Source organism: Strix aluco, chromosome 17, assembly GCF_031877795.1.
Source record: "Strix aluco isolate bStrAlu1 chromosome 17, bStrAlu1.hap1, whole genome shotgun sequence".
In the NCBI taxonomy this organism is placed as follows: domain Eukaryota; kingdom Metazoa; phylum Chordata; class Aves; order Strigiformes; family Strigidae; genus Strix; species Strix aluco.
Genome location: NC_133947.1, coordinates 5,640,261 through 5,661,966, shown reverse-complemented (window position 1 = coordinate 5,661,966; position 21,706 = coordinate 5,640,261). Strand labels below are relative to the sequence as shown.

Sequence of the window (21,706 nt, the reverse complement as noted above, 5' to 3'; positions counted from 1 at the left end):
AGCCATCTTGAGTATCAACTTTATCTGGTTCCTTCCCAATACTTGTGTATGAAGAAGTCATATCACATATTACAGGAAAAAAAAGTGCAGAAAAAGTTTAATGAGCTGAATTTAGTTCCCAGAACTGTAAGTACCTTCAAGTGTATCAAATTAAAGTAGAAGCTGTGACTGACTTCTGATTAAAATATGATTCTTCAGTTTGTTGCAGAAATGAGCACCTGCAGGATGCCATGGACTTCTCTAGCTCTAACTAGTTCTGCAATAACCAGAGCCTCACCTCTCAAAATAAGTGCTGGGGAAGATTCCTTTCACTGCCAAGGGCTTCTAAGACTGTATCCTCGCTTTTCCTTCGCTGTAGAAACAGGCTCTATTTTCCATCTGTAAATTAAAAGTACAGCTGAGCAGTTAGAGGGGAGGAGGAACAACATCAATGTTCTTACTAAAAAACAATGAGAAAGTTATAAAGCTGTTGCAAAGCCCCTGTGAAGGATTAAGAAGGTGTGTAACTGGCATGTGCAGTCAACTTGCAGTGACGCTGAGGATAAAAGGGAACGGTGAACAGTGGCAGGACATTTGGTTTGCTCACCTAGAAACTCGGGAAACCTCAGTAGGGCAACCCATAAGTTTCTTTAAAAGCTATCTATATCTCACTCATTTTAACTTCAAGGTCTTCACAGTGCCAGATTTAATATACAGTTCTAACTACAGGTAGTATGAAAGCTGCTGATCAATGCTGAAAGTTGGTGATGAATATTAAATACTACAAAATACCAGTTTGCATGCTTTTGCATGAATTTGCATTGTGAATTTGCCCCACGCAATGCTAGAGGAGGTAGAGGAAAATGAATGTTAGTATTGTCTTTTTCGGTATCTAAAAGCAGGCAGATGAAAGTAACAGGTGCAACTAATCAATGAATTGGGATTTAATTATTATTTGAATTTTACTTGCGGAAGTTTTCCATTCTGGGCAATATGTAGGCATGGCTTTTGTGTCTAAGGGCTAAATACACTCATGTTACTCATATAAGTGTGCACTGCTTTGATTTTTATAAAGATTTGTGGATATTCATTAAACAATTTCAGTGCATTAAAAACAACAAGATAGATTTCTATGATGTCCATACTCTTAAATTTTTGGATCTTTGTTTAAGGAAAAGTAGATTTAATTCTTAAAGTATAGTTAAATACAGCAACAAAACAGGAAATATGTCCTAAAGTATGTTTGGTTTAAGCCCCCTAAGAAAGTCTATTTAAAGTTTCTTCTGTAAGGGTGTAAATTCTGAAATACCTATTTAGTGTAAGAGTTGTAAAGTATGTGAGGTAGTCAATCATGCCTTTGGCTTTTATACTCAGCCAGGTTACTTGCCAACATAAACAAAGACTTAAAGGCTTATTTTTTAGACATTTCAGACAGAATCCAGTGTAAGCCTTTCACTTAATCCATAATATCCTAAATATTAATTAAGTATTTCTGAAAGTAATCAACAAAAATTGTCATTTCTAAAGACAGCATGAAGGTATCTTCCACTTCATCCATTTTCTTCTTGCATGCTCATCTCTTAAAAGAAATAAAGTATTTCCTTTTTTTTAAAATGCAAGGCATAATCTGTTGATCATTTCTTTAAAAGGTCTGCGCCCAGTTTATTCTCTGTTGAGTCATAAATCAAGTCTATAGACCACTGCATTGTTAAACAACAGCAAATATTCTTGGCTGCTGAATCAGATAGATACAACACCTGGACTGTGTGCACTGAGTGCTCCAGCAAGTAGAGGGACAAAGTACTCCATGTCCTTAAGGATTCAAGAGAATTGTTTCGGTAATTAGCTGTCCACAGCCCTTCTCTATACTCTTAGCCCTGAAAGTACCCTCCTCCACAGAAGTGAAGAGACTTATCCTTAAACCTCTGTCATGAGCTGGAAACTAACCTTCTTGCACAAGTTCTGCAACAGACTTCTTCCCAGAGACAGGAGGTTCAGTAGCAGTGTCAAAGACCGTGTAACAGGCGAATTGCAACTATCCTTTAGAAATTGGCTGGCCCGCTTTCCATGAGGAATGGCCAGAAATCAAAGCTGGATAGTGTTGTTGAGCCGTCCCATCCATTTGTGTTCTTTCCTCCCTACTGGTGGTCTTCCCTACACTTCTTCAGGGACTCTGGCATGAGTCTCTTTGCTTTACGTGCAAGCCACAGGAGGTCCTTCAAGAACGTTGAGAAGAGGTTACACTGCTTGGCATTTTTGGGTTTTGTTTTATTTTCTTCACATGTAAATATGAAGGCAGTCTTCATGTACCATATGCATGATGAATCAAATACCTTCAGGATGTGTTGAACATAATGCATCCATTTTGGCATAGATAGCCTTCTCATCTAGGAGGCTGGACAAGCAGACCAATGATATTTGTGCATATAGTTTGTTCTGCACGTCTACAGTGGCCCTTTGGTCAGATCATATTTGAAAAAAACACAAATGCATGGTATCATTTGTTCAGCTGATGCTCCTCACTGTACCCAGAGGATAATACTTGCTAGTCTCCATCAGCGTGAGCCACATCAAAACAAAGATGAAGTACTCCGGCAGCCTAGCTCTCCAGCAGTAAGTAGCTGTGGTGTTTTCACTTTTTGATCTGTAGACAGTGCTGACTCCAAGGCTCATTTTCTGTTCCACACTTCATAGGCCTCAATAAGAGCTTCTAATTGTAATTTAAAGTTCTCTTCACCGCTTTCATCTTGCAAAAAGCAGGAGGAAACACCCATGTCCATGAAAAGGAATCACAGAAGGGTCACCTTTTCCTGTTCCTCTTCCTCTCCCCACTTTACGGGTGCTTCTTGCCAGCACAAAACACAAAGATGCTTTTTCCACAACACATGAATGAGGGTTATGTCAAGCAAAAGCCGTGGGTCTAACTAAGCACAGCACAAATCCCTGGGTCAGAACTTGGAACTCAGCCTCCTGTTCTCTTATTGAGGACTTGTCTGGTCAAATAATGAAAACTGAAATGGCCTGGCCTCTTAAGGGAGGGAGGAACCTAAGTATTTGTAGCTTACACTGATTTTGATGGGAGTTGTGGCTGCTTGGCTGTTCTGAAATATTTTATCTGAGCTGCCATAGTTGCTTCGTGAGGCTCCCTCATTTCAGACTGGGCAGTCCCAAGAGAGCAAGATAAAATGTCTGTAATTGTTGGAATTCTGGATAAGTGAAATGCTAGCTGAAGATCTATACGTTTAGGACCTTAATATTCTAGGTATGCATTTTCATAAGTGTAACAGAGTAACTCTTCACGTTACAGTAATAGACCTTTCTGCCAAGAAGAAATTGCAGTTCCCTCACAATATATTGCTGTGTTGCTGCAAAGCCCATCAGACAGTAGAGGGAGCACAAGTTAACAGTCACTTTTCCCAGTGCCATGGGATAGCAGCACTAATTGTATGTAAAACACCTAACAGAAATGGAAGGAAGAAATAGAAGGGTGAAAGCTGTGTTGGTTAGTAGTATACTGGAAGTGGATGAAAGGGCTGGAGGGAACAGGTTAAACGCCTGAGTGTTAGGGAATGAGGAGCTAAATATGGCATCTTAATACGGCATGTGGCAAGAGGCCAGATCTGTTAGTTCATAGATCTTAACCTGCTTCCAATATTTGGGTTTGAGCAGGATTAAAAACCAGGAGGGGAGTTTTTTTGGTCTCTGGTTTCAACAGTGATGGAATCTCTGAAGAGCAATTTCAGTGCTGTGGCGTCCAAACCCAAATTCTCGTCTCGTGGGATCTTAGGATCCAAGCCGCAACTCAGCGTCGTTTCTTCAGTCCGTCTGTACCAAACACTTGATAACTATGCTCTACAAAATCATTTGTGTGCAGCTACAAAATCTAGTTAGGCGATAGTGGCTCTGTGGAAATAAAACATTCTGAGAACTGATGTTCATATCAAGAATAGTGTGCGAATTTAGCTTCTACCCCTGGTTTAAAAAACGTAGCATCTCCAAGGTATAATTTTCTTATACTCTGTGTTAGACATGTGTACGTTATGCAGTACCAGAGCGAGGACAAGTTGCTAAAATATAAGGTTTCCTAGGAATCAGCTACACTAATGACTTTGTTATAACTGAGGATATAAACGAGAATGACATTTATATAACAGACTTTCCAGTGTAAAAGCCAAAGTCTGTTGGCTATAAACACTCAAAAAGCTTTACCATGAAAAATTATAGCAATCGGGGGTTAGATGTTACATTTAGAGAAAATGTAGGGCGAGATGCATGAATGTGCCGCTTTTTTCATCGCCTTTTTCCAAGTGGAATGACTTGAGCTGAAGTTAACTTTTTACTACTTAAGAAGATTATATGGTTCATAGAAAAATAATTCAAACTGCTTAATTTTTAAAGCTTTTTTAAATACAAAAACTTCAAAGAGGTTCATTTTGGTGTAGGATTCAAGTAATATAGGTAAGGTAGTTAAATATTCCCTCACTGAAATGTAGGTTGAAAAATAGACTTTCATGGCACCTATACAAGTATTTATATAGATCCTTATCTGCAAGAATAGCAACATATTTCTTTTTTTTTAATTAAAGATCATTATAATTGCTAATGTATGATTGTTTGGGGGCATATGTGAGTCAAACTGTGGTTTTGAGAACACAGTTTTTGAGAACACCTTAACCTTCACGGAATCCTTCACCCTGTGCTGTAATGTCTATACTGAATTAAAATATAGGCCCGTGTTGGAGATGCCCTATGTCCTTGCCAAGGAGAGGAGCACCTCCAAGAGGACAAAAGAGAAAGCTGGGAATCATTCAGAATAACTGAGGATCAGAATTTCATAAGACAGTGACAGTTTTGCCAGAGAAGCATTTTGGGAAAGGAACAAAACAACCTTTGAAACCAAAGCAAAGGGGCAGAAGAGGTGTTCAAATTATTTAGGGAAGAGACACTCTCTCACAAAGAAGCAAAGCTTTCCAGAGAGAGCAGAGGCAGACTCATTGCTGCTAGAAATGGCATAATCAGGCCAAGAGGTGAATTCAGGTCTCTTTGTTTTTTTCTGTGTATTTGTTCCTTGCTTATGTGCTTTTGTTAGCTTTTTTTATTGTTTGGGGGGGAGCCTGGGGATTTTTTTATGACTTTAGGTCTTTGTGATTAAGAGGTTCCTTTGCTAAGCCTGTATTGCTTTCTTTCATAGTCCTTTAAGGATACTACTGGAAAACCAGAGTTTCTCACAGCCAGTATACCCTAGGGTAATGTACTGAAAGAACTGTCTCCAGAAAATTGTTCCCTAAGTGTTGATGTGTCCAGATAGCGGCTTACACCATGGAGTGCTCTTCAGCTTGGGTCTTCAAAGCTAGTCAGTAGTGATTCATTCATGATGTATATCTGTCTAGACATGAGAACTTGATGCAATAAAAAGGTTTCTTACTCAGGTATTAAGAGACTGTAACAATTACATAATTGTTACTAGGGCAGGAGGTCTCAAGTCATGGTAGGTTATTACTGCTATGTCTTGCACCATCTTCTTCTCTGCATGCAGACCAGTTTGGAGTGTTTGGATCCAGCCAGTGAATCGATGTGCTTCTACCACCTCTCACCCAAGTCATTTGCTCCTGCTTACAGGTTTCACATTGATGCTTCTATAAAGAGAACTCCAGTGGGACACTCTTTGGGGCAGTGAGATCCTGCAGTCCATTTTCTTAGCCAGTGAAAGCACTGCTTCAGTGCTTCACATTCTTAATTTCATAATATAATCTCAGTTTCAACTCTCTGGTAATGGGAATTTCTTTATTCATCTTAGGCAAGGAATTTCTTAGCCTTTTTAACTTTACTCTTAAACAGTACTAAGCATATACGGATCACTGAAAAATAGCATTCTTGCAAGTCTTTACTGCAGTTTGATCTTGTAGCTTGTGTGTCTTAGATTGGGTCACTATCCCTATGCCCATCAGCTCTTCATGCCTTCCCTCTGATTAGCTTGGCCAGTGTGGGCTGATGCAGTCCCTTTCACAGAGTCTGAAATCCATTCTTTCTAGCCCCCTTTCTTCCCTCCAAGTCAGGTTTTAGGGTGGAGAAGAATGAATTATTCTTATTTCTAGGCTGAAAGCTGGGAAACAGTCTGTGCTGGTAGATCATGGTGGCTCTGTTTCTGCTTTGTGGCCCTTGTCATTCAGTTGGATATGTAGTCTCCACCGACATGAATGCTTTGATCCACCCTGGAGGGTATGATACCAAATAAATGTAAACAACCTTATAGCCAAGATGATGTTTGGAAAATAAAACGGGGTTATCATTTCGATGGAAAGCTAATTTTGGTGTGACAATTGCCTTGGTCCCTTTTGTCTGCCAGAACTGTGAATTTATAAACTCCCTCACTAGTTTCCTCACTCAAGGAAAGCACAACCAGGAAGCTTAAAGTCCATTTTTCTTTCAAATGAATATTAATGGCAAATGTTATGAGGTACTTGCTCAGCTCTGTAATAATACACATGTCCATTCATGAGATGGTCCAGACAGAACAGAGGATTAGGAATACAGAATTTAAGACTGAATTCAAAAAGGCAGAACAGGAACTTCAGGCCCCAAAATATCCTCTGAAAGTTAGGCTTTATTTCACGCTGTCGGCCAGGATTCTCCTTACAGCACCACGATATTCATAATAAAGAAATAAATTAAATCCACCCCTTCCTGTATGGCTCACAACACACAGCACTGTGCATGCTCAGCACGTGTAGTTTTGATAAAGAGACATTATCGAGCCTGAAATCATTTTAAACAAAACAAATAATGTGGCTGCCCAGCACTTCCTCTGGAAGTAGTGCCTTGGACAAATCTTCCTTAACTCTCACATGTATGGAGTTAGTATATATATGCCTCAGTAACACCAATTCATAGAAAGAATTTTTCAGAATAAATGTACGGCTGTGTATTTTATATATAGGGTGTGAAATGTAGCCATGCAGGAGGGCCCTGCCTTCAGCCTGGGCTTGCCGGTGCCAGAAGGCATTCAGCATCTTCCAAATGCCCCATGCCCCACAGCACAGGACCGGCGGTGGGGACGGATGTCCCTGTGCTGTCACCCCAGGGCTGCTGTCTGAGGACAGGGCAGGTTACCAGTCACTCTTCTTATTTATGGGCTGGCAGAGGAGCTGCAGCTTGAAGGAGGCAGTGATGCTGGCAGCGAGGCAAAAGCCATTGGATCCCCTTCCCCTTGCAGCATCCCTGGATCCTTGGCCTTTCGGAGGGCAAGGTGGCTTTCCATCAAAGCCCTGCTGCTGACAGAGCTGGGACCCCACTGAGCAAAGTGGAGGGCAGCTCTCCACATGCAGCCTTGCAGTTTTCATTCACACTAGGCTCACGGGGAGCTCAGTCACTTGGGGCTGACACCCGGAAAGCAGGTAGCAGCCTCCAAGGGTGGTTCTGGTCCCAGGGGTGGAGTGTGCTCCTCACCTCTCAGGGCCAGGGGCTCAACCATGCCACTTGCTCTCTGTTTACGTAGCGTAGACTAAGCTGTAAAGAGCCAATTGCTTCAGAAGGGAATAGGTCACTCTTAGACAAGAGAGCATACATAGAGCAATGGAAAAACAAATTCGTTATTGTAACAGCAGAGAGCATAAAGCAAACCTGGAGGTGACCTGCAAAAGAACACAGCACTGGGTTTCTGTCCTGGTTGGTGCTTTATGGTGTAGAAAGAAAGATTGAGAAGTGGGTAGGCATTTTTTTTTCCTATTTTCAAAATAAAAAGTATCTTTGTCTGGCACTTTGAATGTAGCAAGCATGCTGATTCTAGCTTTTCCCTGGTTTTGCTGGAGGGCCTGTGGGAGAAGGACTCAACAGAATACTAGCAGCTTTCTCAGCATTTTTATTTAAGAAAAACAGTGTTAAGATTCTGAACAGAGCCTATTTTTTCATCTAATGTTGCTGAGAATGTCTGAGTTAAAGAGGTGTTAAGAAAAGGAAGACAGACTGAAAAAAATCGTTTCCTTTTTGAATAATTATTTTATGATGAAACATGTAGCAGAAGCGCTTAAAGGTCACCAGTGAGATCAGGGCCCCTTGATTCTCGATAGTGTGCAGACATGTTGGAAGTGAACAGCTTACAACCTGTATGAGAGAGGCAGATAAAAGATAGTTGGAAAAAGAGGCACAGAAAGGAGAAGTGGCTCATCCAAGGTCACGCATGGATTGGTGGCTGTGCTGGATCGAACCATCTGTGGTAGATCAGATCACCTGAATCCTCTTCCCCTCTTTGATCCCTATGCTCATCTCTTCTCCACTGACATTTTGTGAGCGTTCAAACAGGTCCGAGCATCCCCCTGGGCTGGGTCCATAGGAGGGGATAATCCTTTATCTCTGCTGGTTTTAATGTGGCAGAGGCAAAATCCCAGTGTTGGACCACAGGTACTGACCCAGCTTGGGGCTGGAGCTGGGTCCAGACCCCAACTCCTGTCTAGTTCTCACAGCCCTGGCAATGGATGTCTTTCCTGGCTTTGTCTGAGATAGAGCAACAAGGGAAACCTTTAATTGCACACCTAAAGACTTGGAGATAATCGATTGTTTTATATACATTTCTAAAACCTAAGACACATAAAAAAAACCCACCAGAAAGACTTATTTGGAACACTGGGAAAGGGTCTAAATTCTGCAACTGCCCTAGGGTGTGTGGGGCACTCTAATTTAACATCAAGGCACTTAAGAAGTAATGATGCTGTTAGTTTGCCAGACAGCCAGACTCTTCCAGGAAAAATAGGGTACAAAAGACCCCATTCTATAATTGTGTCTGTATGTAATTTTAGGATCTAGGCTTAACGTTTTTCCATCTAAAGGAAAAAATGGGAGACAGTACCCTTTCTGAAAGAGAACACTTTCAGGCCTTTAGCAGTGAAGAGACAGAGGAGCAGAATCACAGTTCGGTTTTCCTTGCAGATCATCTCTAACAATGGCTCCTGGTATTGAGAGTATTGTGGTTTGCTAGCACTAAAATGTAATGTTATTTTGAGCGTGAAAGCCTGAATGTCATTCTATTTAAAAAAATGTAAAAGAAAGAGAGGAATGTTTACAGCACATTAAAACCTGTGTGACAACTTAGCAAGAACTATTTTAACAATCCTCTTATTCCCCTTCCTGTTATGCACCATAAAATGAGAATGCAATGTCAGTAATAAATAATATTAGCGCGGAGGGATAGCTCACCGTGCTGCTGGAGAGCAGGCGGGGTCAGGCTGAGCCTAAGCTACGCACGGCCCCAGCTCCCACCCTACTCCAGTGGGAACCGTGGCTGGTGCTGGGCTGGTTGGCTGCCTTGTGTGCTGGGGAGGTGAAGCCAGGAGCCTCTCCTCGTCTGCTGACCCCCTCGGCAGGAGGAAGGCTTGGGAGTTTTGTGCTTCTTTGCAGGAGCTAACTATAACCTGGTATTTAGAAAACACAGCCTCCTCTACTACTGCCTCTGTGGGTTTTGTGACCCAAACGTAACGAGGATTAAAGCAGAATAATTCTTTATAAAAAAGTTTGCAGTCAGGGGTAGGTCTGCAGTGCATGTTGACAAATATTGAAACTAAATCTGAGAAAAGACTTGTTCCAATTTTTTTTTGTAATCGTCATTCCATATGTGTTATGCGGAGAGCTAGGATGTGCTGCTACTTCTGTTACATAAGAGAGGGGTTTTTTTAAAGTGCAGTGCAGAATGCACGAGTAGTGAGAAGGAATATCAGGAAAAAAACCTGCAAGAAAACAAGAAAAGCTAGTAGGTGAAAAGCTCTTACTCAGTGTGTTATTTCCATAATTCCATGAGTTCCCTGAAGTCTTTTTTAATCTTTCTGAGGAAAAGCCTCGAAGTGAAAGGAGGAAGGCAAGGGGTTTTTTTCTTTGGTTTAAAGGAAGGTCTTGGTTAATTCTATTAGTAGACTTTGGGCTTGTTTTTATTTAAAAACAAAACAAAAATCCCTCTCAAGTTTAGAATTTCTGTATGGAAAAATTCTTCTTCTTTGCCAGAGAGGGAAGTATCTCCTTTTCATCCTGTTTGTTTTGGAGTATCTGAACTTATGTGTTTTGTGTTTGTTCTTTGTTTGAATACATTAGTGATGCATTAATTTCTTTCTGACAATGCTCATTTCATTGCATTTGGATAGGCTCACTCTTTCCCATATGACAGACAAACTTGTCATTTTACTTTGCCCTCCCTGGGTTTGATTGATAATGGCTTAATTTCCTACCTTGTTTACCTTTTAATGCTTTTTAAAGTGATTTTTGTTCTGGCTGCCGCAAAGGAAGCAGCTGAAACAAACCCCACACTGGATTCTTGCTCCAATTTTAATCTGTTTGCTTTGTTTTTCCTTTTGAGATTATTGTTTGGCTTTAATTTGTTTGTTTCTCCTTTAAATGGGTTTGAGATTACTCAAGGGTTCCTTGTTTAGCAGGTCAAAGGGTAATTTGGAGACTTTGAAACCATCTCCCTTTTTATCACCAAGTTTCGTTCTTCCAAGAGTCCAAAGGATTTTGCAGGACGATAGCTCGTGGAGGATGCCTCCATCTAAGGAAAGCGTGAGCAGCAGACCTGAGTCGCTGTAAGAGGCCACGGGAGCCGTTTTAGTGTTCAAAGCAGATGAAAACAGCACTGATCTAAATCTAAATCAGAACCTTAATTAATCCTTATATATAAATAACTAAAAGACCAAGTTTACTGGGGATTAAATACATTGAGATTGATAGGTTTGATGCTCAACTACCAGTCACTTCTATGGCCCAGGATGAAGGCCCACAGTTCTGTATTTCTAAAGCTAAAAATTTTAACAGACTTCAAACCAGAGAGGTATCAATACACAAAAATATACAGTGTGTGCTATTAAAAAATGTCCTTTAACTGAAAGAGTCAATCTGTCCCAGAGATAATCCCTGCTTTTGAAAGAGGGAAGTCTGTTTGAACTGCTCAGCCATGGCACTGTGAATTTGTAGGACAGCAAAATGAAGCATTGGGTAATGTAGGCTCCTTAAAACTTCACAGCTACTTCTCATTCTGCATAAGATTTTAATCCTCAAAGGTGCTATGCACAGGGGGAACTTCTTCTGCACCTTTCTAATATAAATTCACTCACTGTTTATTTTTTCCCAGTACTTTAAATCCCTTGAAAACCTTAGCAGGAAAAAAAACCTCTAACACCTCTAAAATCTTTATTTCTTACAAAGATGTACACAGATAATAAATTCCAAGTGAATCGCAGAGTGGAGAAGAATGCATAGATTTTTTTTTTTTTTTTTTTAAAGAAAGCAGTGTACAGACATTATCCTACACTAGTATATATTCAGCTGTGGGGGAATTACAGGGTTGCAGATTCTCAGTGAAAAAACATTAAACCATCTTCCCCTTGAGAGTTCACTTTGACACGATTAGCAGCTCTGACCCAAACTCTTAGGAGTGGAACAGTCTCACAGATGTGAGGACTAGGGAGAGGAGATAACGGAGATGCATGGCTGTAACTGCATTTTCAGGTTTGTAGTGAAGTGACCCATGGTTTGTTGTTCGCTGATCCACTCCTTGACAGCTTTAAATCAGAGTATTTTTCTGTTGGTTTTTTTTTTCACACATGCAAGCCTAGCTCTCTTTGGGTTCATCCTGATAATCATAGAGAGGAATGTTACAAAGTTTACAGTCTGGGTTTTCAAGTGGAAAGAGTCTAAAGTAAATCAGAGATAAAGGTGTTGCTATAAGAACCGTTTGTTTCATGTGTTCACCAGATTAATTGAGCTCCATATCCTTCCATGAAAAAGACTTGCTGAAAATAGGCTATTTCCTATAAACAGAAACCAAGGAAATTGTACAGTTAGATCACCACTATCGCATTTACTTTTTGAGCTACACATTTTGTCTGCTCTGCTGTGTCTCCTCAGCTGTGGTAGGCACTGAAATACAGGCTATTCCAGTGGCAAGGAAGGCTCACAACCTCCTCAAAAGCTGCAGTGCCATTTCAATCTGGTTGCTAAGGGATGCTCAAGCGTGATGTCGTCTGTCTCTTCCCTTCCAAATGAGCACATTGGTTTGGTCACAACTCCACCCCCACAGTTCACGGCCAAAAGTTTATGAGGTCATGTTCACTGTGGACAGCGTGAGCCCCTAAGAAACTGTACAACTGTCCCATCTGAAAATTAATTAACCATTTCTTTTTTTGGAGGCTGGGGCATCCAAAGTGCTCAGTACCTTCAACTTACTAACAAATGTGAATTGTTTGCAACAGGAAATAAGGGTGGTTTTTTACCTGGAGGGTTTGGAAGGCATCTGTGGTGTAAGATGGACATCCTGATCTGGGTCTCATAATCACCTGTAAAAACAAAAGAGTAACTCAAGTGAATTCAGAGCCTAACTCTGATCGATTGAGAGCAAAACTGATGCAACACCAGAATTGTAAGCAGAAAGTTTTATCCATTCGGTTAGAAAGAGAAAAGAATGGAATGACATGAAGTATGTGTCTCAAAAGTGTTTTTTCAACAGGCTCAAAAGTCTACTTTGTTAAGAAAATAGTAACTCCAAAACAACTCTTGCATCTACATTGTCCAGCCAATGTTTGTGATTTTTACAACAGTATTTCCTTGTGTCTTACCTATGCAAGTGTGAATATCCTCATGCACAATAAGGGAGGCTACCACAAGGAAAAGGCGTTAAAATATATGCAATGGTCTGTCAAATATAAATATATTAAAATAGGAAAAAGATTGTATTTTTCTTGAGGTCCTTTTGAGTGATTATACTGATAGCTATTATATGTAAATCTTAAAAGGACAGAAGTTTTATGAGTATAGGGTGAGGGAAGCGTAAGGGACATGTACTTTTCAACAAGTTCTCTCTCACTTGTACAGTTATTGATAGTCTACTTCTACTTTACATCTAAATCTTTTTAACCATTTTTAAATCAAGCTAATATAGTTGTCCTAGCTAGGAAGAGTAAAGTCTGCATAAATTATACACTTCAATAGAGTATATGTTTATTTACAGGATTGGGCTATTGTTAGAAATCTTCCCTCACTCTCAGACACCAGACAGTAGTTTTGGGGGCAAAAGCTGTGGAGGAAAAATGAAATTCCCCTTTCCAAAAAAAATAAGAAAATTAAGAGATCTGATGATTTTCATTGGAATGTAATAGAAGTTAGGCTAATGGAATTAAAAAGTCATTAACTAAAGTTATCAAGTGGACTGAAATGGATTATAGATATATAAAACTTTCCTACACACATCCACAAATATCCCATTGAAATATTATTATCCTGCTGCCTCTCCTTGTGAGATCTTTTCTGGTTTGAGAAGTGAAACAGCAGAATATTGTTTCACACTGCCAAACCCCCTGTTCTTTATGTTAAATCCTTAAGCTAAGATGCATAGTGGGGTCTCAGAGTCTTTGCATTTACTTTAGACTAAAAAAAAAAAAAAAAAAAAAAGAAGCAACAGAATCTGGGGCTGTTAGCTGTTATATTCAGACACAGAAGGAATATCAATCTATTTGAATTTCATCTGTAAGTGTGCTATGCTCACAATCTTCTGTGTGTAAACTCTTATCTTCCATTAATTTAAATAGTGCAGGATTGAGTCAATAGACATAAGTCTTCTAATGTCTCTTACGGCCACTTCCATGTTCATGTTACGTTGTATTTTTGGAAAATATTTCTGCTTAGTATGCAGCAGTGTCCTTTAACACCCTCTTTGAGTATTTTCAAGCCTCAAATAGTTAGACTTCTATCACAGAGGCACTGTCCCCATACATATAGTTACTTACCTTTGCATTTTTTTGTTCCGAAGACTGCAGGTTCTTCAGAAGTGAGCTTTAATTTTATGATGAGTTAGGGGTCAGATTTTGCCTGCACCTACCTTTCTGATGGCAGGAGTCTCATGAGACTGAAGTTCATGGATTTTTACAAGATGGAAGCTAATGCAACTAGTTCCAGATAAGAAACACAATTTGCTCTAAAGACACATCAGCAGCAGTATGTTATTTAAACAAAAAAAGAGTGAGATCAGCTCATGTATTGGTATGCTTGTTCTTCAAATGATGCTCTCTTAATCAGGACAGCACTAGAAAAAAATCATGGCAATTTGATGGGTTTGGAACATATGGTTGGTGCTTTATGTCCTGTTGTATTTCAGAAAGACAAAAAGCAGTCTGTAATTGCTGATAGAAACCTCCCAAATTGTTAAACCTTTTTGTTTTCTGTAGCTTTTGACACCTTCACACTTGAATAACGTGTAATACAAGGAGCTAATTCTTAATTCTGTCGTGAGTTAACTGGGAGTTTGTGAATTAGCTGAGTGTGTTTCGCCTTTTCAACTACCTCATGCTTTGTTCAGCCTAAAGAGACAGAGGCACAGGGTATATGTACCAGGAGGGCAGCAGTTCCTGTGCCCCAGCACGGTGGCTGATGACTGTTAGAGTTTAACCTCGCTGAACCCATCCTGGTCTGTGTTTGGGACAGGGATGGGCATGCGCTGCTGGACAACAGCATTTACACAGCAATGACTGCCTTGTTGGTGGATGCTTTGGCATATTTACCACTCCCCTTTCCCTACACTAATGTCACTCACCTTTCAGAAAGATTGTAGCCTTTTGTATATCTCCAGCAATAATTTTTATCTTGTTTGTGAATTCCTTTGTGTTTGGAGCCTGAGATAGGTTCCCTTCCCCCCCCAGCTGGGACCCAGAGGAAAGCAAAGCCTGGAGCCTTGCTGCATGAGGTGGCAGATACTGGCATTTCTGCATTCTCTTCCTACCTGCGACCATATAAAAGCTATGAGTTTTTATAATTTTCAGTCTGAATTCTGCTTTATTAAGTCCTTATGCCTTGTAAACGCCACAGTTAAAATATATTTGAATAATGTATATTACATGGAAACAATACAAATAAATAAAAGACCTATAAAAGATACGAGGAATTATTGTAGTCTTTGCTTCAGAAGAATCTGGGCATTGCTGAGCCAAGTCTAAGACCTTTTAAAACTACCTTAGCCTAAAACACCTGGAGAAGTGAGTAAGAGTCTCCACAGACTCCAAAGCTCTTGGGTTCCGTGTACCCCAAAGTTGTGGCATTTAAGAATAGACTGGAAGTGCCAATAACTTGCACAAAGACCAAGATTTGGTGGTGGTAGTCCCCATTTCTCCTGAGGCCCACCCCTCTTTCAGCAAGGGCAACTCAACAGATGTATCTGATGACACTAACTGTGACCTTCTAGTTGTTTGCTCTATTTACATAATTGTTTTACTGTAGGTGGTTCTAAATATAGTAACTGGATGATGTAAGAAGGTGTGTTCATGGGAGTAACGTTGTAGATAGTTGAATTTTGCAAATGAAGATAAATAATCTATGTATAGTAAAGGACATTTCACTAATCTCGGGGGTAGAGAAAAACTGCTGGTGTGTTTTAGGGAACCAGGTTTTACAAAGAGCAAAGCACCAATCTTTGTTTTCCAGATGTGGCTGATAAGCTTGTGCCTGAAAACTAGTAGGTAATTTATGTGATGAGGTTTCAAAAAAATATTTTAGAAAACAAAATGGAGCTAGATAGCTGGCAAAACCATACACAGGAGCAACTGCATGCATCAAGTTGTACTCCCCTGTCCACTCAGCATAACTTGGTAGTTGCTCGCCGGGGCCCAGCACCCCGTGGATCACGTTGTGGGCGAGGGAGCTGCCCAACGCCCAGAAATACCCGCACTGGTAAAAATTAATTCATGGAGATCAGCGTCTGCTGGATCGTTCTGTAGGTCAGTAGTTGGATATTCAGAGTTGATCAATTGAGAAAATGTATAAATATCTACATACATAAGTATTTAGTACAGTGACTTCTGCAGTAATTATTTTCAAGTGTAGTCTGAAGTGCCTCGGGACAGGACTCCGTTCAGATTGATTCAGAATTCTGTTAACTTTAAACCCCAACTGTAAATATTTTCCTCGGCTGCTCTCATCCCGAAAAGCCCTTCCTAACGACCGCTCGCCGTCAGAGCGTCTGCGGTGCCCGCGGCTCCCGGTCCGAGGGCACGGGGAGGGGGGCGGTTGGTGCCGGTACCCTGCAGGAGACTCCCAGGCTATCCCGGGGCTCCCCTGCGCGGCAGCACCCGCCGGCGCGGAGCGGGGCCCCTGCGCCACCGGGGCCGGTTCGAAGAGGGCGCCGGCGGCGGCGCGGGCTGACGCGGGCTGTCATGTGAGCGGCCCCGCTCCCAGGGTTCAGTGTGGGCCTGCTTGCCCCACCCCGCCGCTCTGCCGCCTCGGTGCAGCTCAATAGGGGGAAGGAAAAAAAAAAAAAAAAAAAAAAAAAAAAAAAAAGGGGGGGGGTGGAAATGCGGGAGAGAGCAGGAAAAATTAGACGGGGAAAAATCCTCCCGTAAGGGACAGGTTTTGCTCGGGGGGAGAGACCAAACGGGCTTTTTTTTTTTTCTCCCCCCGCTCCCCACTCGCTGGAGAAGCCGAAAGGATTCAGCCGCCTAGAAACCTAATGTGAAAAAGCAGCAGCAAAGAGAGGAAAAAAAAAAAAAAAGGGGGGGGGGAAAGAAAGGGGGGGGGGCTTGGATTGGACCCCCCCGCCCCGGTGAGGGAGGAAGGACCCGCGGCGGCTGGAGGGCGAGGAGCTGCGGCGCCCGGCGAGGGAAGGGGACCCGACCTCCGCCGAGAGCCGGGGCTGGCGTGACCCTCTCGGCGCTGCTGCCCGTCGGCGCGGGGGGAGAGGCGAGGAAGAGACATTTCCCGATCCTCCCCGCCGAGGATTTGGGGAGGTTTCCGCGCCTGGAGCCCGTGCCTTTGGATCTAAAGAGGATTATTTTTTATTTTTTTTTTTTTTTCTGGGGGTGGCACTGAAGCTGGATTTGTTCCTGTGCGTGCGGCGCGGGGGGGGGCATTTCTGTTCCCTCTAGAGGAGCCGGCGGCCCGGCCGGGGGCGCGGAGATCCCCGCGGATCGCTCCGCATCGGGCCCTGCCGCCACCCCCCCGGGAAAAGGTGCGCTGAGGGGATCGGCGCGGGGCTGAGCGGGGGGGCGGGGGAGGAGAAGCAGCTGCAGCTGCCGGGGAGGAGGCCCGGCGGAGCAGCAGCAAAGTCATCGCCATCGGCCCCCCCTTGGCTGGCTCCGGGCTCGGCTCTCTCCATGTCTCTGGCTCTGGGCAGCGGCCGCCACAGCAGCGAGTAGGGGGGGAGGAGGAGGAGGAGGAGGAAGAAGAAGGGAGCCCGGGAGAGTGCCTCCCTCCCTCCCTCCCCCCGGCAGCCCCGGCCGCCTCCCGTCCCCTCGCCCCGCGTCCCCTGCCTCCCCCTCCCCAAGATGGGCTGTTTAGGGAACAGCAAGACGGAGGATCAGCGCAACGAGGAGAAGGCGCAGCGGGAGGCCAACAAGAAGATCGAGAAGCAGCTGCAGAAGGACAAGCAGGTCTATAGGGCCACGCACCGGCTCCTCCTGCTGGGTAAGGGGGCCGCGGGCAGCGCGGCACCGGGGCAGCGGGCCGGGGGCCGGCGGCCGTCCCCTCCCCGCCGGGGGGGAGGGCAGGGGGGAGGGCGGTGGGGCCGCGCACCGGCCCCCTGCCCGGGCACGGGGAGGCCTGAGGGAGAGGTGGGGCCCGGGGGGGAGCGGAGCCGCAGGGCCCACCCGTTCCGCGGGGCCCGGGGTTGGGGGGGGGGGCGGCCGGCGAGCCCGCTCCCGCCGGGATCCGCTAGCGCCCGGGGAGGTGGGCCCGGGGGCGCTGAGGAGACCGGTCGCGGTCCGGAGGAGCCTGCCGGGCTCCTCGGCCTGGCGGCGGTGGGGGAGGTCTCGGGCACCACCCGGGGCGCCGCCGGGAGGGGGCCCGGGGGCAAGGCCCCGCAGGTACGGGGCTGCGGCTCGGCGCCGCTCTCCGCCCGCGGGGGCAGCGCCCCGCCGCCGGGGCAGAGCGGGGAGCGGGGCCTCGGGGCCGAGCGTGAGGAGGTGGCCGGGGATGCCGGGCCGGCCGCCGGCGAGGGGCGCGGGAGCGTCGGGCCCGAGGGGGAACCTGGGAGATAAACAGGGCAGGGCGCTGACAGGGGCGGCGGGCCTGCCCCGGGCGTGCGGAGCGCGGAGCAGCTGCCGCGGGCAGGGCCGGTCACCGCGGCCTGGCGGGAGCCGGGGGCCGGGCGGGGGAGGCGGCCGGGGCTCGGCCGGCCCGAGGCGCTCCCCTCGCCGGGGGCTGGGGCAAGGGCTTGCCGAGGAACGTGCGGCCAGGCCGGGGAGAGGAGGAAGAGGAAGGGGAGGAAGTCGGGGAATCGTTTGGGGGAAACGGAGGGAGGATGTCGGTCCCGGAGGGAAGCGCGGCGGCCGGCGTTGGGGGCGAGGGAGCTCCGTGCCTGTGGCGGGGGGAGCAGCGCCAGGGCCGGGCCGGGAGCGGGCGGGTGGCGGGGCGTCCTCCGTCCCCCGGCAGGCTCGTTAGGCTCGCTGCTGTGGCACCATTAATTAAGGTATCTCGCGTTTGGAGGGAGGGGGACGTTTGCATCTTGGTTTCAGGTATTGTTTCAGCGGTTAATTTAGGTTACCTGCATGTGTCATGTTTTTCAGGAGATACATTTAGAAATGCAGCTTATGGCTTCAAGGAAGGGGGGGCAGGTTCAAAAATCGTTACCGGAGAGGTCGAGAAAATGTTTGTCAGACTCATTATTTCAAAGTATTTTAAAGTAGCGTTTTAAAATAAGATGCAGTTATGAGATCTCGGTTGTTTTGGTCATGCCGAGGGACCGCTTGCGCACGTTATGCAGGGGTTTTAGCGTGGAGCAGAGGCCAGGCCTCAGGGAGCTGACTCAGTTCTGGTGTGAAACAACCGTAATTGGGGGAAAGAAAAAAAAAGAATTTTTGAAGGTTGTGAATTTGGAAGTGTACTCTTACCGGTGAAATCTTTCAAATACTGATTTGAAGAAAGAGTCTCAACATAAATGGAGAGTGACTGGGGCTATAGCAGCACCTGCAGCACTGAGGAGTCTGCCAGGGCTCCAGCAGAAATCCTTTAACAGGGTAATTTGGACTTCAGCTATTGGGGAATGTCTTGTACTTCCAGATCTCAGGCCGAACATTACATAGATACGTAGAACCCATTTGTCATCAGATGGGTTACTTCCGTAAGAGGCAGAATTTCAGAAAACAGAAACATGATGGGCTCGCCTGGGTTTTCTTTCTGCTTTCTTTAGTTTTGGTGGCTGAAAAATAGTTTAGATACTGGTAAACAAAAATTTGTGGGTGTTTAACAATGACTGTAAAGTCATCTGTGTGCGTGTATTTTAAAGTGATAATTCAGCTGCTACAGCCTCTAACAGTCATGAATTGTGGACAGTCTATAACACAAACTCACTGGTAAAAAATAAAAAAACCTCATGTCCCTATTACTATGTTATGTTTACTTTATAAGGCACGTGAAATAAAAAAAAAAGTCCTTTGAAAGTATTCTTAACATTTTCACATTGTATTCAAGTAACACAAAGAAGAGCTGCTAAATATTCTAACAGGTTTATACTGCTCTTTGTAGGCCCCACTGCTGTACACGTGCTTGCCCCTTCTGCCACGAGCGCTCTCACTGAAATTAATGGAACACTCCTTGGTGAGGTTGAATGTATGCATAATTGTTGGTAAGAATAGGGCTTAACGAGTAGGCAAATATAGATGCAGACTTATTCAGAAATTTAGATGTTATACTTCATTTTGGCTCACTGGTACTGTACCTGATCCAGAGAACCCAGCAGGTATGCCAATACCAAACTGTATGTGTTTATAGCAAATGGGGGGGGTTTATACCCCCGTTCTTGGCCTAAGTGAAGTAAAGATTTTGATTCCCAATGCTTGTAAATATAAGAGATGATTTTAGAGTTACAGCTGAAAATTTGTTATTAATTATTCTGAATGGAAATATGACTACAGCATATACTGCTACTCCTGAATAATTCTTAGTTATGAACAGGACTTAGTCTCTATTTTAACCTGAGATACTAATTTTTGATTAGTTTTGCCACCTGTCTTTATTGTGTGGTGCAGTATGCCTGAAGATAGAGTGTGTATGTTATAAATTAGTAGTTTAGGAGAGAAATGGTGCTTGCATAAGACTTGTAAATAAAAACTGCTCTCTTAATACTTACAAAACATCAGTGAGCAAGGAGAGGAAAAAGGAGTAGGGCTCTGGTAAGAAGGTGGCAAAACATGCAGGCAGGTTTTATGGAGAGAAGAGCAGGACTATTAGGAATTCATGAGGGAGAAGGAAAGAAGGGAAAAAGCAGAGGGGAACGCGTTTGTCAGAAAATGAACTTTGAAATATAACTGCTAAAATACAGTTTTGAACATGAGGCTCAAAATGGAGGGTTGTGCTGTCAGTGTGTGCTAGCAGAGGCCTGGCATCCTATAAATACAAACTGTACCTCCCTGCCCATTCTGCCATAGACATACATTTTCTGTTGTTGAGACATAGGCTAATGAGAGGAACAAATGAGTAGCCAGGAGATGTGAAGGGGAATCTTTCTAAATTTTGCCAGGTTATGATACTACTCTAGCAAAAATATGTTTGCTTTATATAGAAAGCTACTGATCTGCCAGCGTGGAGCAGCTCAATTAAATGCTGCTGTTCGAGTCTTTTTAGCATGCATGGAAAAACGGGTACTATAGGCAGATGGGTTGCCCTGTGCACTGGCATCCGTGCAGCACAGCAGAAATAGCATACATCTACTTATGGAAACTGGAGTAAAGTGGAGCGGGTTTTTTGTGCCGCAGGTATATAAGGGAATCAGAGGAGAGCTGCAGGGGGCTGTTTGGAGCATGCGGCCACAAAAGGTGGTCTTTGTGTCTCGTTGCATATATGATTGATTTGGAACACGTAGAGGGGGTGGGAGGTTGCTTACAAGACACAAATTGGAGAAGGAGGTTTCTGTAGCTTTGTGGGTGGAGGCTTAAAGGGATGCCTTCCTTTTTCAGATGTGAGTATTCACATATTTTATTTCTTGTGATTTAAGTTACAGTCTTTTGACTGGGTGATGATAACCACAGCCAAACTTGAAATATTTTCAGGATCTAACGAAAATGCTTGAGTTTAATATGGGCTTCAGTCAGTCTTTCTCTCCATCAGATAGTAGTGACAACGCAAGCAGATTTTGACGTTCCCTGTCTTGTTCTCTATAAAGTGTTGAAGTTGTCCTTTTTCCTTCCAAACCCTGCAATCTGCTTTTAACGTTGACACTGGAAAAATGGACAGTGAAATGATCCAAGATTCAGATCTGACACATGACTTGAGCTGGACATTTATTTTTAGCTACAACTGAAGTTTCCAGTGGCAATTATTTCTTTTTCTTTCGCTTTTCACGCTTGCACTGAGAAAACCAACTTTCTCGATTTTACCCTGAAGAACAAATTCTAGTGTGTCCCTTCATCACTCATGCTTCCTTCTGAAATTGATTTACTTTCATTTTCTAGGTGCTGGTGAATCCGGTAAAAGCACAATAGTCAAACAGATGAGGATCTTGCATGTGAATGGATTTAATGCTGAGTAAGTGCATTTGCTTTTTCACTTTACAACCTACCTTATGTCTGTGCACCGCACAGTAGTCACTGCTGCTGGTTTATATCTTGGTATATTTTCTTTTTGCTACTGTTTCATGGTCTCTAGAATTTGGATGTGTATTTTTAGATGAGATTAATAGACATTAACTTGAAGAAGTCATGCACCAATAATAAGAGCTAACAGTATAAAATTATTTATATCAAGGTTCAGTATAGCTGATTTGATTAAGGCTTAAGTTTTG

General features: G+C 43.8%; 1 protein-coding gene across 3 annotated transcripts in view; it reads left to right on the top strand.

Annotated features, from left to right (window-relative positions):
* Window positions 1-21,706, top strand: part of GNAS (GNAS complex locus) — a 159,309-nt gene that overhangs the window by 42,179 nt on the left and 95,424 nt on the right. Inside the window, exons 1-2 of one of the 3 annotated variants that reach the window (XM_074843106.1) lie at window positions 16,196-17,394; window positions 21,378-21,450. In XM_074843106.1, coding sequence (XP_074699207.1) covers window positions 17,256-17,394; window positions 21,378-21,450 — 212 coding nt within the window. In that variant the 5' untranslated portion in view covers window positions 16,196-17,255. Of the gene's footprint in view, window positions 1-16,195; window positions 17,395-18,342; window positions 18,398-21,377; window positions 21,451-21,706 lie in introns of those variants that run through there. The other 2 variants (XM_074843107.1, XM_074843105.1) reach the window with 2 other exon arrangements.